General features: G+C 55.7%; 8 protein-coding genes across 8 annotated transcripts; 6 read left to right on the top strand and 2 right to left on the bottom strand.

Moving 5' to 3' along the window:
* Positions 1-1170: 1170 nt before the first annotated feature.
* On the bottom strand, positions 1171-3015 carry GNI_035540 (hypothetical protein; the record flags this gene model as incomplete). Its single annotated transcript, XM_011130980.1, has 1 exon — positions 1171-3015. The coding sequence occupies one exon, from the start codon at positions 3013-3015 to the stop codon at positions 1171-1173; it is 1845 nt and encodes a 614-aa protein (XP_011129282.1).
* Positions 3016-3072: 57 nt separating this feature from the next.
* On the top strand, positions 3073-3717 carry GNI_035530 (hypothetical protein; the record flags this gene model as incomplete). The annotated part of the gene is made up of 2 exons (XM_011130979.1): positions 3073-3254; positions 3393-3717. 2 exons carry the CDS (start codon positions 3073-3075, stop codon positions 3715-3717), a joined length of 507 nt encoding a protein of 168 aa, XP_011129281.1.
* A 194-nt stretch (positions 3718-3911) lies between these two features.
* GNI_035520 (hypothetical protein) lies at positions 3912-4499 on the top strand (the record flags this gene model as incomplete). Its single annotated transcript, XM_011130978.1, has 1 exon — positions 3912-4499. The coding sequence occupies one exon, from the start codon at positions 3912-3914 to the stop codon at positions 4497-4499; it is 588 nt and encodes a 195-aa protein (XP_011129280.1).
* A 320-nt stretch (positions 4500-4819) lies between these two features.
* GNI_035510 (hypothetical protein) lies at positions 4820-6288 on the top strand (the record flags this gene model as incomplete). Its single annotated transcript, XM_011130977.1, has 2 exons — positions 4820-5107; positions 5176-6288. 2 exons carry the CDS (start codon positions 4820-4822, stop codon positions 6286-6288), a joined length of 1401 nt encoding a protein of 466 aa, XP_011129279.1.
* Positions 6289-6448: 160 nt separating this feature from the next.
* Positions 6449-7577, top strand: GNI_035500 (NAD kinase; the record flags this gene model as incomplete). The annotated part of the gene is made up of 3 exons (XM_011130976.1): positions 6449-6508; positions 6551-6923; positions 7036-7577. The coding sequence occupies 3 exons, from the start codon at positions 6449-6451 to the stop codon at positions 7575-7577; spliced, it is 975 nt and encodes a 324-aa protein (XP_011129278.1).
* A 225-nt stretch (positions 7578-7802) lies between these two features.
* Positions 7803-10229, top strand: GNI_035490 (hypothetical protein; the record flags this gene model as incomplete). The annotated part of the gene is made up of 4 exons (XM_011130975.1): positions 7803-7872; positions 7910-7968; positions 8007-9878; positions 9987-10229. 4 exons carry the CDS (start codon positions 7803-7805, stop codon positions 10227-10229), a joined length of 2244 nt encoding a protein of 747 aa, XP_011129277.1.
* Positions 10230-10342: 113 nt separating this feature from the next.
* On the bottom strand, positions 10343-11438 carry GNI_035480 (TLC domain protein; the record flags this gene model as incomplete). The annotated part of the gene is made up of 3 exons (XM_011130974.1): positions 10343-10447; positions 10493-11008; positions 11331-11438. The coding sequence occupies 3 exons, from the start codon at positions 11436-11438 to the stop codon at positions 10343-10345; spliced, it is 729 nt and encodes a 242-aa protein (XP_011129276.1).
* Positions 11439-11444: 6 nt separating this feature from the next.
* On the top strand, positions 11445-12426 carry GNI_035470 (serine/threonine-protein phosphatase; the record flags this gene model as incomplete). Its single annotated transcript, XM_011130973.1, has 1 exon — positions 11445-12426. A coding segment is annotated over one exon (982 nt), but the record flags the coding sequence as incomplete, so codon positions are not given.
* Between the last annotated feature and the right edge of the window lie 16 nt (positions 12427-12442).

The following is a 12442-nucleotide window of genomic DNA, read 5'->3' as shown; positions in this document are numbered from 1 at the left end:
ATCCGCCCCCGCTCCACCCCCTCCCCCCTCCATGCCAAACCTTTCAGGTGTCGACGAATTTTTGAAAGTGTGTTCACAGTTATTTGAAGTTGTCATATTCACCGCAAGTCTTCAGAAGGTAATATCTCGTCGATCCATACTCTCTCTTTTGACAGTACGCGGAACCCCTGTTAGACATTTTGGATTCCGGAAAGTTGTGTTCACAAAGACTCTACAGGGACTCGTGCCTTTGTTGGCAATCAAGTTACATCAAAGATCTGGCGAGGTTAGGTCGTGATCCGCGAAAGGTCCTCATCCTTGACGTAAGGTCACCGATCCCCTTATTTATTGACCCCCTCCCCGTCGCGGCGACATTGCCTGGTTTCGGTAGAACTCTCCTGTGAGCTCGTTGCTGCAACCGAATAATGCGATCACGGTTCGGTCGTGGTTCAGCAACCCTCATGATAATGAATTACGGGAGCTGATCCCAGTTCTACAGGAATTGAGTAAGGTGGACGACATTCCGGGCCTCGTGGCAATGGCCTGTTGATCTCCTACTTAGCCGGGCCCCTCGTCCCTCACGCGTCTCTCAATCAGAGCCAGTGGGAGCAGAATTTTTCAGTGGAGCAAGGTCTCCAAAATCTGATAGCCCCCTCCTGTTCACGATCTGCTACGTCGGACGACCGAGACTTACGTCTTCAAGTTCCCAAGTCCAAATTCCCATAATGTATGTCGCCCTACTAGGTTAGGGTTGTCTAGCTAAACTATTGTGTCTCTACATCATCCTCTGGTGGTGATGTCGCTCCGATGACAACTGTATTTATGAACAGACGTTCATAAATAAGTCCAGAACCACTGGTCCCCGGGCAGTCTTCAGGTCTGCCACCCGGGCAGTCTTCATGTCTGCCACCCGGGCAGTCTTCATGTCTGCCACCCGGGCAGTCTTCAGGTCTGCCACCCGGGCAATCTTCAAGTCTGCCACCCGGGCAATCTTCAAGTCTGTCACCCACGTCTGACTCCGAGGCAGTCCGAAGAAGCACAATTGGCTTTGGCCGCTCGACCGCAAGGTGGTACCGGGCCACGAGGTACTTCCAGACCAGTACCGGCTGCCCAGTCCTTCCAGACCACTCAGTCGATTGATGTTGCCGACCGGCCGTGTCCGAGCGAAACAAACTTCTCTGTTGATTGCCCTTATTCGCTGATGGTGATGCTGTGTCCGTAAACGCCTCCGGATGTCATGTTCTTGCTTTCTTCTCTGGTGGGTCGATTTTTGGGTGGCGTTTCGGGACTGGCTGGGCTGTCTCCGTTCTCGTAAATGGGTCTGCGTAGTTCGTGCTGTGTGGCATCGTATGGCCCTAGGACGAGGTTGCCGACAGGGTCCTTCCGGCATCGTTTGTAGCTCCAGTAGCCGAAACCGACTGCCGCTGAAAGCAAGAGTGCGGATGCGCCTAAAACCACTGGTCCACCACCAGACTCACAGACTTCCACACACCCCGTCTCGTCCAAACAGCAACGCTCACTCCGGTCGCAGAACCAGCCAGTGCCTACCAGACAGCAGTCATGCACACGCGGCTCCACCGAACTGCAACACGGCAGCCCTGTCGATATACTCTCGCCACAGTATTCCTCATCCATGCAACACTGCGGCCCGCAGAACCGACCCGGCCGCGGGCAACACAAGAAGCTGCAAGTCAGACTCGCTTCCGCACGGCCCCTCTCCAACATCCCAGCCCCTGTCGCCACTAGCCCCGGGCCGTCCGTCGACTCCCTTCCGCCCTCAGCCGACTCCAGCACTGACCTTATTGGATCCCCCTCCGACCCAGCCGACAACCCAAGCATACCACCAGAAGCTTGCCATTCAGAAACCTCCGACCCAGACAGATAATTACTGCCGCCGTGGGTAACAGTCGTATGACCCATCCTGCTCTTGGGATCAGTGTGCTCCATTGCCGTGCTGTGACTCATAATCTGGTCCACCGCGGTGCCATCCACGACGCCTCCCATTCCGCCGCCACGGTGATGGTGGCGGTTCGCTGATTCCGTAACCAAGAAACCCTCTGCAGTCAGTGAAGGTCGGGGTATTTCCAAGCAGATCAAGTTCGTGGCTTCCACCAGGTCCTTAACAAGGCAGCAACACTCGTTGGCTGTCGGCAAAGAAGGGAACCAGGCCGGTCCATCCAACGCACATCGGCGGTCCAGCGAGCACGTGTCCGTCGAGCACGAGTGTGTCAATGCGTCGCACGTCAGCTTCATCTGAGTGGACACCTCACTGGTCCTAACCACCCCGACCTCCTCCTCCTCCGTTACCCGTCTCGCCTCAGTTGCTGGTCCTTCAGCGGACGACCCGGACGCCTCGACCGGTACAATGCCCCGTGCTCCAGTTAGTCTTGAAGCCTGAGGCTCCCTTCCTGTTCCCGACTCTCCCCGGTTTCGGCCGGGCTCCTTCTGACTCGCACCCGCTGCGGCTGATGTCGCTGGCAGAATAGACGCGGCGAGGTTTGCTGTAGGTACCTCGGCAGTGGGCACTTCAGCTGTAGGCAACGAGGTGGTGTGGTGTTTGGCGTTGCTAGTGAGAACCATGCCTGGGTATTGGCCTGCTGTTGCAGGATCGAGCGGCGCAGAGTGTCGGCTAACGGCGTCTTGAAGTGGCACTTCTCCAAGTAGAGCCTGTTGATCTAACTCGGCGGGCACCTGTTGATCTGAATCATCAACGACCGATCGGTCGGGGACCAGTGGGTTAGCGAACGGTAGGTGAGTGACGGGTTGGCTGGCTGCTGGTCGCCGGACGTTGTGGTAGAAACGCGCGGTAGTGCGCGAGAACTCCGAGGACGGCCGCTCAGTCTCAGTCGCGCGACGGTCCGGTGAAGCCTGGACGAGATCTGGGACTTGATGGGAGTGGACACCGGAGAGGGTGACGGTGGGAGTGGCGGGCGCGTCGTGCGTGGAGTAGACGGGTTTCTCGTGGCTGTGGTGCGGTAAGAGCGGGAGGCGGTCGGTCACCAAGAGCGATCGGATGACGGACTGGCGGCTGGTCATGGACAGATCAGCCGTTGAGACGGAGCCGAGCAGCGCGAGCCGCATGCCAAAATTATAATGGCTGCTTCTTGGACGCCGGGATGGATACTTGATTTTCTCAAGACACACAAACAGGGGACGCCGTTCACCAAACTCGCCGAGGAAGCGGCCAGGTCGCTCCAATCTTCCGACGACCTCCGTGCGGTACTGGTTAACGTATGCGCACTAGTCGACACCAAGACCAACCGGATAAAACAACTGTAACCCGCCCTCCCATGGCCCATTTATCCTCGACACACGCGTGTGCACACACGTGTGCTCCCCTCCCGGCCCAGAAAATGCCCCCCCGAGAGAATGCCCCGCGTGTGAATAACCATTGTCACAGCGTCATGCCGCAGAGGCCCGCGGGTGTCTGAGCCGCCGCTGGAGACGCGGAAGCGGCGGCGGTCGCAGGAGAACACGGACTCGCCGACACCGCTCCAGTGCGTGGACAAGCGACTGCGTGCGGCGGAGTTCGACGAGAACCAAGCGCCAGGGCTCAGCGCAGCTGAAGTGGAACGGCGTCCGCGGGATGGCACGCTCGTTATCGAATGTAGCCGGGAAAGCCTCGCCGTCGTTCCCGACCGTTCCTCCTACGCCACTGTCGGTGAAGACACTACTGCCAGCTCCATCCCCGTCTCACCTACCGAACCCCCCGCCGGCCTCGGCTCTAACGACCAGTAAGCTATCAACCTGTACTCTAACGACCACACCCTTCGGTGTGCCACCCACAGTGTCAGTCCCCCGCACACCTGTGTCAGTTCTTCGCACAGATGACGGCGATGTTTCGCAGCGGGGGGGACGAGTTGGCGCGCAGCGACTGCATGGGTGGGGACGTGGGTGTGGAGGTGTGTGCGGAGGAGGGGTTCTTGACCGCGATGAACCAGTTGCGGGCCGTGGTGGAATTGTGCAAGTTGTCTCGGCTGCTGTGTGACTTGGTGGGCAGCAAGGTCTGGGGGGTGGGCGAGGCGCTGGACGTGGAGGTTAAGACGCTGAGTTACCCCCAGCTGTGCGTCGTGGGCAGGTTGTTTGTGGGCGTACTCTTAACGCTTGTAGCCCACGCCTCTGCCAGCCTCCCGTCGGAAGCCGAGGTGGACCAACTGGTTGTGCGCAGCGCCATCCCACTACTCAAACAACGCCTCGTCGGCCTCGAACGCCTGCATCAGACCGACCTGCATCACGCGGAGCTCTTCCGCACCGTACGGGACGCCCTCCTCACAGACGACGGTCTCGAGGAACTCCGTAGCGCCACCTTCAAATTCGCCAAAATATACAACCTCTTCCTGACGTCCTACAAGCAAAAGATGCAGGAACTCATTACCTTCGCCACCATCGACCCAGACGCTACCACGCCCAAAAGCAAGCCTTTGCTCGAACGTGCAATCGATCTCAAACGCAACCTCGAACGGATCGGAGACATCGACAACGCACCCGACGCCGTAACCCTGCCAGCCTGCCCCAGCTAGCCAACCTGCCCCAGCCAGCCGACCTTCCCCAGCCAGCCAACCTGCCCCAACCAGCCAACCTGCCCCAGCCGATGTGATCCTTGCTGCGCTACCCGCTGCCCCACCAGCTCCGTGGACGTTCAAAGTATGGCTTACGGTTACATAGCGCGATGTGCGCGATGGCGACGTGGTGTGACGTTTAGGTCGATGAAATGAAAGCCTTGATCAGTTGTCTGTACCATGGGCATCACGACTGCTCGAAAGCGACGGACCGTTACGTGAAGACGCACGAGCTGTCTCTGCCTTGGCTGGCTACGTATAGTCTGGCCTTTCCCCAGTCCATGTCGTTGCCCGAACTGATGAAGCTGATGGACCGTCATTTCGAGCGATACAACAATAACTGTCGTTCTGAACAGGCTCGGCGCGAACGTGCGCAGGCAGTCGCCCTTGCCAAAGAGGAAGAGCGACGACTCGAGGCCAACCACAGGCTCAAGAAGATCGTTCCTATCCTCGACTATCTAGCCAGCACCGAAGCCCTGGCACAAGCACAGCAGCAAAAGATCAAATCCAAGACTCTTGACCCCTGCATCATTTTGGGAATTCCCTACGACTCAGTTAACAAGACCGTCGTAAGCCGGCACGTGGTAGACTTTCGACCAAGGGGGGGCGAACACACAGACGTTCAATTCTGTTGTAGTTGAAGAAGATCAAGCTGAAGGTACAAGCGAGTCTTCACCCCGACAAGTACAATTTAGATTGGCTAGAGAGTGAGAAGCGGGCGGAGTGGACGGCTCGTATTTCCCACGCTTTCCGTTTGGTGACGGAGGCGTTGAATGAGTTACAGAAATGCGAATCGCTTACACCAAGATGGGTGATGTGTCGGGGTCTGGTGGAGCCTCCGTACGCTGAGGAGGTGGGTATTCAGTGGAAAGGTTCAAAACACACCCCCGTAAAAGTGCCGGTAATCAAGCCTCCCGGATCTGCGCCGCCTTCGGCTCAACAACCTGAAAGCGAAGAGCCGAAGGCACACGGTGGAGGAAGCGCAGCAGCCAACACGTCCCGGAAGGCTGTGATCACTCCGTTGCTTTTCCGAACCACACCGTTGACTGCGTTGGCGGAGGGGCCGCCGTTGCCTCAGGGGGGCAAATCACGAAAGAGTCGGGACGCATTTCTAGAACCTATGTGTCAGCTGACCTTTCCGGACAAAGTTTGGGTTCGACAGGGTGTGTTGGAGCTTGACGTTTGTCTGAAGGAAGAGTCTTTAAAGGACGACTTGCAGGAGGGTATTCGTCGGTCGACCGAGCACCGATGTCTAGTACTATGGGTTGCGGCGCCTCGTCTGAAGAACGTGAGGGTCCCGTTCAAAAGCCGTGTTATAGCCAAGTACATCTTTACGCTAACTTGGGCCACGGCGTCTAGACGGTCGGCTACCCTACACCTGGACGGCCTGCCTTTGATCGGGAACCATGATACATGTTACTACGAGTTCCAGTGGGTCGAAACGGTCGACCTCAGCGGAGGCGCTCTGCCTCTCCGGGACCTCGCCATCCGACAGACCGAACCAGTCCGCGTGGTACGACCCGTGCTGGTCCCGGCCCTCCGCGAGGGAGGCGTCAACATGTACAGAGCTACGTTAAACGTTTTGTGGCAACTCAGCGACGTCTACGGCGAGCCGCTGAAACAGTTCTATGCCGACATGAGGACCAACGGAGGCCCCCCATGGATCAAAACGCTTAAACGCCACGAAGCAAGACAACTACTCGAGTCAGTATTCACGGATCTGCAACCCCACCTTCTCACAGACAACTAAAGCCCCGCTACTCACCGCCGCGCTAATGGTTGTCTGCTGCTAACCGCCTCGCAAACCAAGCGTAACAACGCCGGCGGCGACGGTAACGGGTGCTCACGACGATAAGGAGGGTGAGGGGGTAGCTAGAATAGCTAGATAGTTCACCAAAATTTTTCTGGCGATGCTTAGCCCCAAAAACTGCCCAGAGAACACCTACTCCTTTCCTCATATTCCACATAACGTAAGGAAGCCGTGTCGGCAAAGCCAGACTTTGTCGTGGCAGGTTTTGTTAATCAAAAGGATAAAGTCGAACAATGTGACGGCGATTAGTTGTGTTCTCAGTCTGTGGCTCACGGAGCAATACGATTGTAAAGTCTTCGTGGAGAAGGAGGCCCTAGGCGACTTTGATGCAATGGGGTGTCACGTGAACCGCCCTTGGCAGCAGGAGAAGATAGACCTTGTTATATCATTGGGCGGTGATGGCACTACGCTCTGGGCTTCCTCGCTATTTGACGACCGACCAGTGCCCCCTATTATGGGTGTTACTCTCGGAAGCCTGAGTTACATCAACCAATTCAGTGCTGACGAACTTCTGACAACATTGGCTCACTTGTTCGAATCAAAACAATGTAACGTCCAAATGCGATCCAGATTATGTAAGCGCCGCCCCCAAAGCCAATTTGCAGTCCGGCGTGTACTAAAACGTTGTGGACTAACATCGGATAACACTTAGGATAAGCTTGGACCGATAAAACGTTGTTGTTTCAGTTATCACAATATATGGCCATGAAGCTGACGCGCTTTACTACGGACATTGTGTCAATGAATGCACTATCGACCGTGGTCCAGCAGCCAATATGGCCAATCTGGATATCTATATCAATAATCGATTCTTTACCTCCATGTCCGCCGATGGCTTAATCATTGCGACGCCCACGGGGTCCACGGCTTATTCCATGTCCGCTGGAGGAGCTGTGGTCCACCCAGGTGTCTCCTGTATTCTGTTTACACCCATTTGTCCACACTCTCTATCCATGAGACCTTTAGTTCTACCCGCCGACGTGGAAATCAGAATCAAAGTGCCCGACGATGCAAGACAATCCGTCTGGCTTAGCCTCGACGGTCATGAAAAACATGAAGTCCTACCTGGCCACCACGTGGTCGCTGCTGTTTCTGCGAATCCGATGCCTCGTAAGCTTAATACCAACATAAACATCGACATCTGTACTGACAGTTATTCGCCGTGCAGAATGCAGACAAGGAGATCCATGGCTGGAGAGCCTTACGGACAATCTTCTTTGGGGGCTTAGAGTAAGACAAAGGCGATTTGACGATACCGTCGCTAGGCACGTGTTATTTCACGCTCTTCCCGCTGACTTGAGAGAATGGTTCCGTTCCCATCCTCTATATTCTGCCCGCTGCCACGAAGAGGACTAGAAACCTGAGATGCGCCGAGCTTCTAGGCATTTGACCTAGAGACAACGCTTAAATCTCTATCGGGGCGCTCGCGCACACGTGTGCGCTGCATAAATAAGATGACAATATGTGGATGCAAAAGCTCTAAAGCTGCTAAAGAGGCACCGTCCGTTGCTGCCCCGGTCATTGGTAGGCTCCCAGGAACGCTAATTGATATATTGCACAGAAGAGACGCATGTGGTGGCGGTTGTGCTTCAGCCGGAAGTTGGCGATGCTTTGGGCCAGGTAAGCTTGCGGTGCAGCAGTCAACATTTTTTTCGCAGACCATTGGAGTTTCACAATCTGGGTTGGACAAGCGTCATTCGACGGTGAAACGAGTCTTTTCTCTGCGTTCAGCAACCCCCTCAGACTTGGAAAGTCGGAATCTTAGTGCTAGAGAATCGGGAGATAACATCGTTTTGACATCATCGCCGTCGGGAGAACAGGGCACGAAGTCGGCTGAACAGATAACGGAACCGGTTCAGTCGCCAGCGCCACCGGTTGAGCTCGTAACGCAGCCCATTGCGTCGGGGGCGACGGCTTCTGAGCAGGTACCGAAAGCCGTGGATATTGATGCGACTCTATTGAAGCAAGATTCACCTACCGTTATGGACAGCACAGCGAGCATGCAGGGTTCGCCCGCCCCCGCAACCTCTCGGTCAGGCTCAATAGATCCGAAGCGGGAAGCCGAGCCACCCCCTTTCCCCGCAGAGAACGCTGAGATGCCTATTCAGGAAACTCCAGTTGTCCAGATCCGGCAAGCGGAGACTTTGAAAGAAGATCCACTCCAATCGGCGGCCGAAAATCTGGATTCTCCTGATGCTAAGATAGGTGTGATGCTCCGGCCAGATCAGGCGAGTGTCCCGATCGCCTTGGTTAGCGAAGTGCTTCCACAACCATTGGCCTCAGCACAGTCGCTCCCATCGATGCGCATGAATTTCCTGAAGAAGTGGTTTGACGTGCTCCAGTTATGCGCTGATGACGTGAAAACCTGGATCAAAACGGAAGCCTTACTGAAGGCGCACATCCTTGCTAGGTTGGTGCGGATTGATTGTGAACGTGCCCAAGCTGTTCTAGAAGGGTCCGACAAGAAATTCAATGAAATCGGGGCGTCCACGTCGTGTATCCTCCCTGTGGATGGTAACCTTCCATTCCTTGAGACAGTGATTCCCGCCGAGGTTTTGGTGGAGATCGGCGGTGGTGCAGACATACTGCTTGATGTGAAGCAGAACAGCTCGCCCGCGGAACTGGAGCGTTTGTTGGCTTCGGCTAAGTCGCTAGTGGATTTTTGTCAGTCGTCGGAGCTGCGAGACTTGCAAGAGCGGTGGAACTGCTTTGGCGACGTCATAAGTGTGTTCGACCTCGCCCAGCGGGTGTCCTTCGACCTTCACCCATTGTCGTTGATGCGACAGCCGACGGTGGACAAGTGGAATGCTGTGATCGGCGAGTACGGGGCTACGATCACGGACGACGCATTGCGCGTTCAGTCTGCGCCCGCATCTGCGCCTGCGGTGGATGTGAAGAAGAAGGGGTTCAGACGCAGCATGAGCAGGAGCGTTAAAAAAATGGGGCAAAAGATCAAGTATCGCCGGAAACACGGCGAGACGGCCAACGGCAAGCCGGATGAACCCTGGGTCGCGGACGAGAAGCCGCAGCTGTCTCTGGCGTACAAGATGCACTCCGACGGGAATGTCAGTGTCAAAGTGCGGTGCAAGTTGCCGATCTCGTTCATCAAAATGGTGCTCGTGCTCGACGACGTCGCTGCTTTCAAAAATTGGCTGCCATACTGCTCCGAGGTGAATTTGCTGAAAAAGTTCGGCACCGCGTCCTATCTGCTGAGCTACATCGCGGATATGCCGTGGCCCATTCGCAAGCGCGAGACACTCGCCTACTGTGAAGGTATCGACGCGCTGGACGAAATTGGGCAGATCATAGTGCTGGTCAAGAACCCGCCCCTCACCGCTGGGAAGGCCACGGTTTTCGAACTTCCCCTTCCTGAACCGCTCCCCAAAATTCCGCGAATCCCCAAGTGCGCAATGGCGTTTTTCATTCACCCGCTGGAGAAAGAAGTCACGGGCGTGGAGCTCTTTGCCAAGCTGGACCCAGGAATGAGCATGAGTATCCTAAAGGGAATCATACCATGGCTCGTGAAGAACGTAAGTGCTTTTGCATCGTCTTGCTTCTGTACATAGTCTGACAATTTTCTGCTTGCTGCATGCTCCTTGTGTCTTCTTCTCGATTATTTAATACACTCTTGATCGTAGTGCGTGGTCGACTTCATGGTCAAAATTGCTAAGATGGCGAATGACACGGACGTGGAAGCAGTCATTCACTCGGACCGCAACCCGGAGTTTTATCAGATGTTGAAAGGGCGAGGTCTTGGTTACCTCAGCAGTCTGGAGCCCCAGCCAGACAATCAGCCGTTGACGGAGAAGCAGCGTCGTGCTTTGGGCTTTGATGACAACGACGTTTTGTGGCATGAGAAGCTGCCTGTCCTCAAACTTTAATCTGGTCTTAAACAGTCCTCGTGCCGTGTCGTGCCGTGTCGTGTCGTGTCGCCGTTAAGCTTCCATCTGCTTCCTCAGTCTCTGGCTTCAGCATCGATTATGTCTCGTCCAGATTAGTCCCGCTTCTTCCAGCGTTTAGTCATTTGGGAAAGTTGGCTACGCACCAGCGCGAATCCCCAATAGTACTGAAGTCCGAGCCACAGCCACGAGGTTACCATCTGCCGGGATGATGGTGAGCGTCGCCGGGTGCAGTGATGTCTTACCTGGTACCAGATGCGGAATGCGTCTAGCCGGTTGAGGCCGAAGTTCTTGTGTGTGAGGACATGTCGTGTGTACGGGAATATCGCAATGACCGCGACATAGTACATGCGGTAGCTGGCAAAGGTGAGCATGAAAAGAACGTTGACGATTTTGAAGTAGAGTCGGTGGGTGAGTTTAGCCTGGATCATGAACCACCGGAGGTGTAGGAAGATCGTGGAGCATTCCGTGGCAATCATGCCGGCAATAATCCAGGACGTCCGCATTTCTTTTGCGAGCAAGTGGAGCATCATGCAGGAAAGGCAGATCACGGCGTGTAGCAGGAAGCTGAATCCATATTCCTTGTACTGGAGGATGGAGATTCCTAGGTCCCAGGCGAAATAGCCGGCAACGACCACCGCGACGGCGTCAAATACGGTGGATTCGCCCCAGTAGCGGTCGTGCTTTAGCCGCATCAAGCTGAGGATCATGATGGGGCTGACCAGTATAGCGTGGAAAAAGGCGGTTCCGTTTGTGCGGCACTGCAGAGAGAACTGTCCAGGGCCATTATCTGCCGGTGCCAGGCCAGGGCCACAGTGTGTGTGGTCAGGGGGAGCTATAAGCTACGTACCATTTTCTCGAAGCAGGGGTCCCCTTGTTTCTTTTCGGCTATCGGTCCGCGAACATCTTCTGGTAGGAATTTGAGAATCACCTGAGAGTTAAATTTGAACGGCGTCCTCGGCGCAGGCAGTAGAGGTTCAGTTAGGGGGTTAGGCCAGTTGGTGAGGGTGAGGTCAGTTAGTAGGGGTAGGCTCAGTTGTGTGAGGGAACCGTGCGGGGGGATGAAAGTTGGTTGCAGGTTACTCGGTCGCCGACGAACTTATAGAAGAAGGTCCAGAAGCCGAGTGCCAGTCCGAGAGGGAGTGCGAACTCGTGCTTTTGTCTCTGTCTGATCGCTTGGCGGAGTGGCATTAAAAAATGTCCACGGTGGGAGTGAGTTCGGCATCAATCAGCCAGCATGATTTGCCAGCTCCGCGGTTCGGACATTCCACAACATTGATAGGGCCTAATTCGGTGATCTTGTTTGGAGGTGCGGTGGGTGATACGGGTCACTACCAGATCACAAATGAGTGTTACCACTACAACTTGACTGACAAAACGTGGTCGAAGCTGGAGGCGGAGAATCCTCCTCGCGCTCGAGCGGCTCACGGGGCAGCGCGCGTGGACACGATGCAGATGGTGATATACGGGGGTGCTACAGGGGGCGGTACGTTGAGTACGGAGGAGCTTTATTTGCTCGACTGCCGGAAATTCCCCAAGACGATCTCGTGGATGACAGTGCCAATCAGCGGTCCCACTCCGGGTCGCCGTTACGGCCACTCGATGAACTACTATAAGCCGAACCTGATTGTATTCGGAGGAAACAACGGTCAACAAAGTTTGAACGATATCTGGTATATGGACGTGGTCCAGAGTCCTTTCCTTTGGAACCAGGTCCACATTCCTCCCGGGGATAAGAAGCCGCCGGAACGTGTGTACCATTCGGCGGACGTATGTCGCGATGGCCCAGCGAACGGCATGCTGGTCATATTTGGGGGCCGGACCACCAACAACGAGCCCATGAAAGACGTCTGGGGGCTGCGGCAGCATCGAGACCTCAGCTGGGACTGGGTCGCTGCCCCCGTCAAGAAGGGGTCGCTGCCGGAAGCGCGTTTCCAGCATTCGGCCGTCTTCATCGGCACGAAAATGTTCGTCGTGGGCGGCCGCGAGCAAGACGTAAGCAAAATGCTGTCTACCGCCATGTACGACACGGAGACCTGCGAGTGGAAGTCCCTACCAGGCGTGGAGCGGTTCCGCCACGCCTCCTGGGCGGCGGGCACCCAAATCTACACTTTCGGTGGCTTCGACCACCAGACGCAGACACACCCCACTGACAACCTCCAGGTCATGGACGCCCTGAGTAAGCCCCCCGTCCT

The sequence above is a fragment of the Gregarina niphandrodes genome (genome assembly GCF_000223845.1).
Source record: "Gregarina niphandrodes unplaced genomic scaffold scaffold00004, whole genome shotgun sequence".
Lineage (NCBI taxonomy): Eukaryota > Apicomplexa > Conoidasida > Eugregarinorida > Gregarinidae > Gregarina > Gregarina niphandrodes.
The sequence above is the reverse complement of the archived record's forward strand: the minus strand, read 5'-3'. Positions and strand labels throughout refer to the sequence as shown.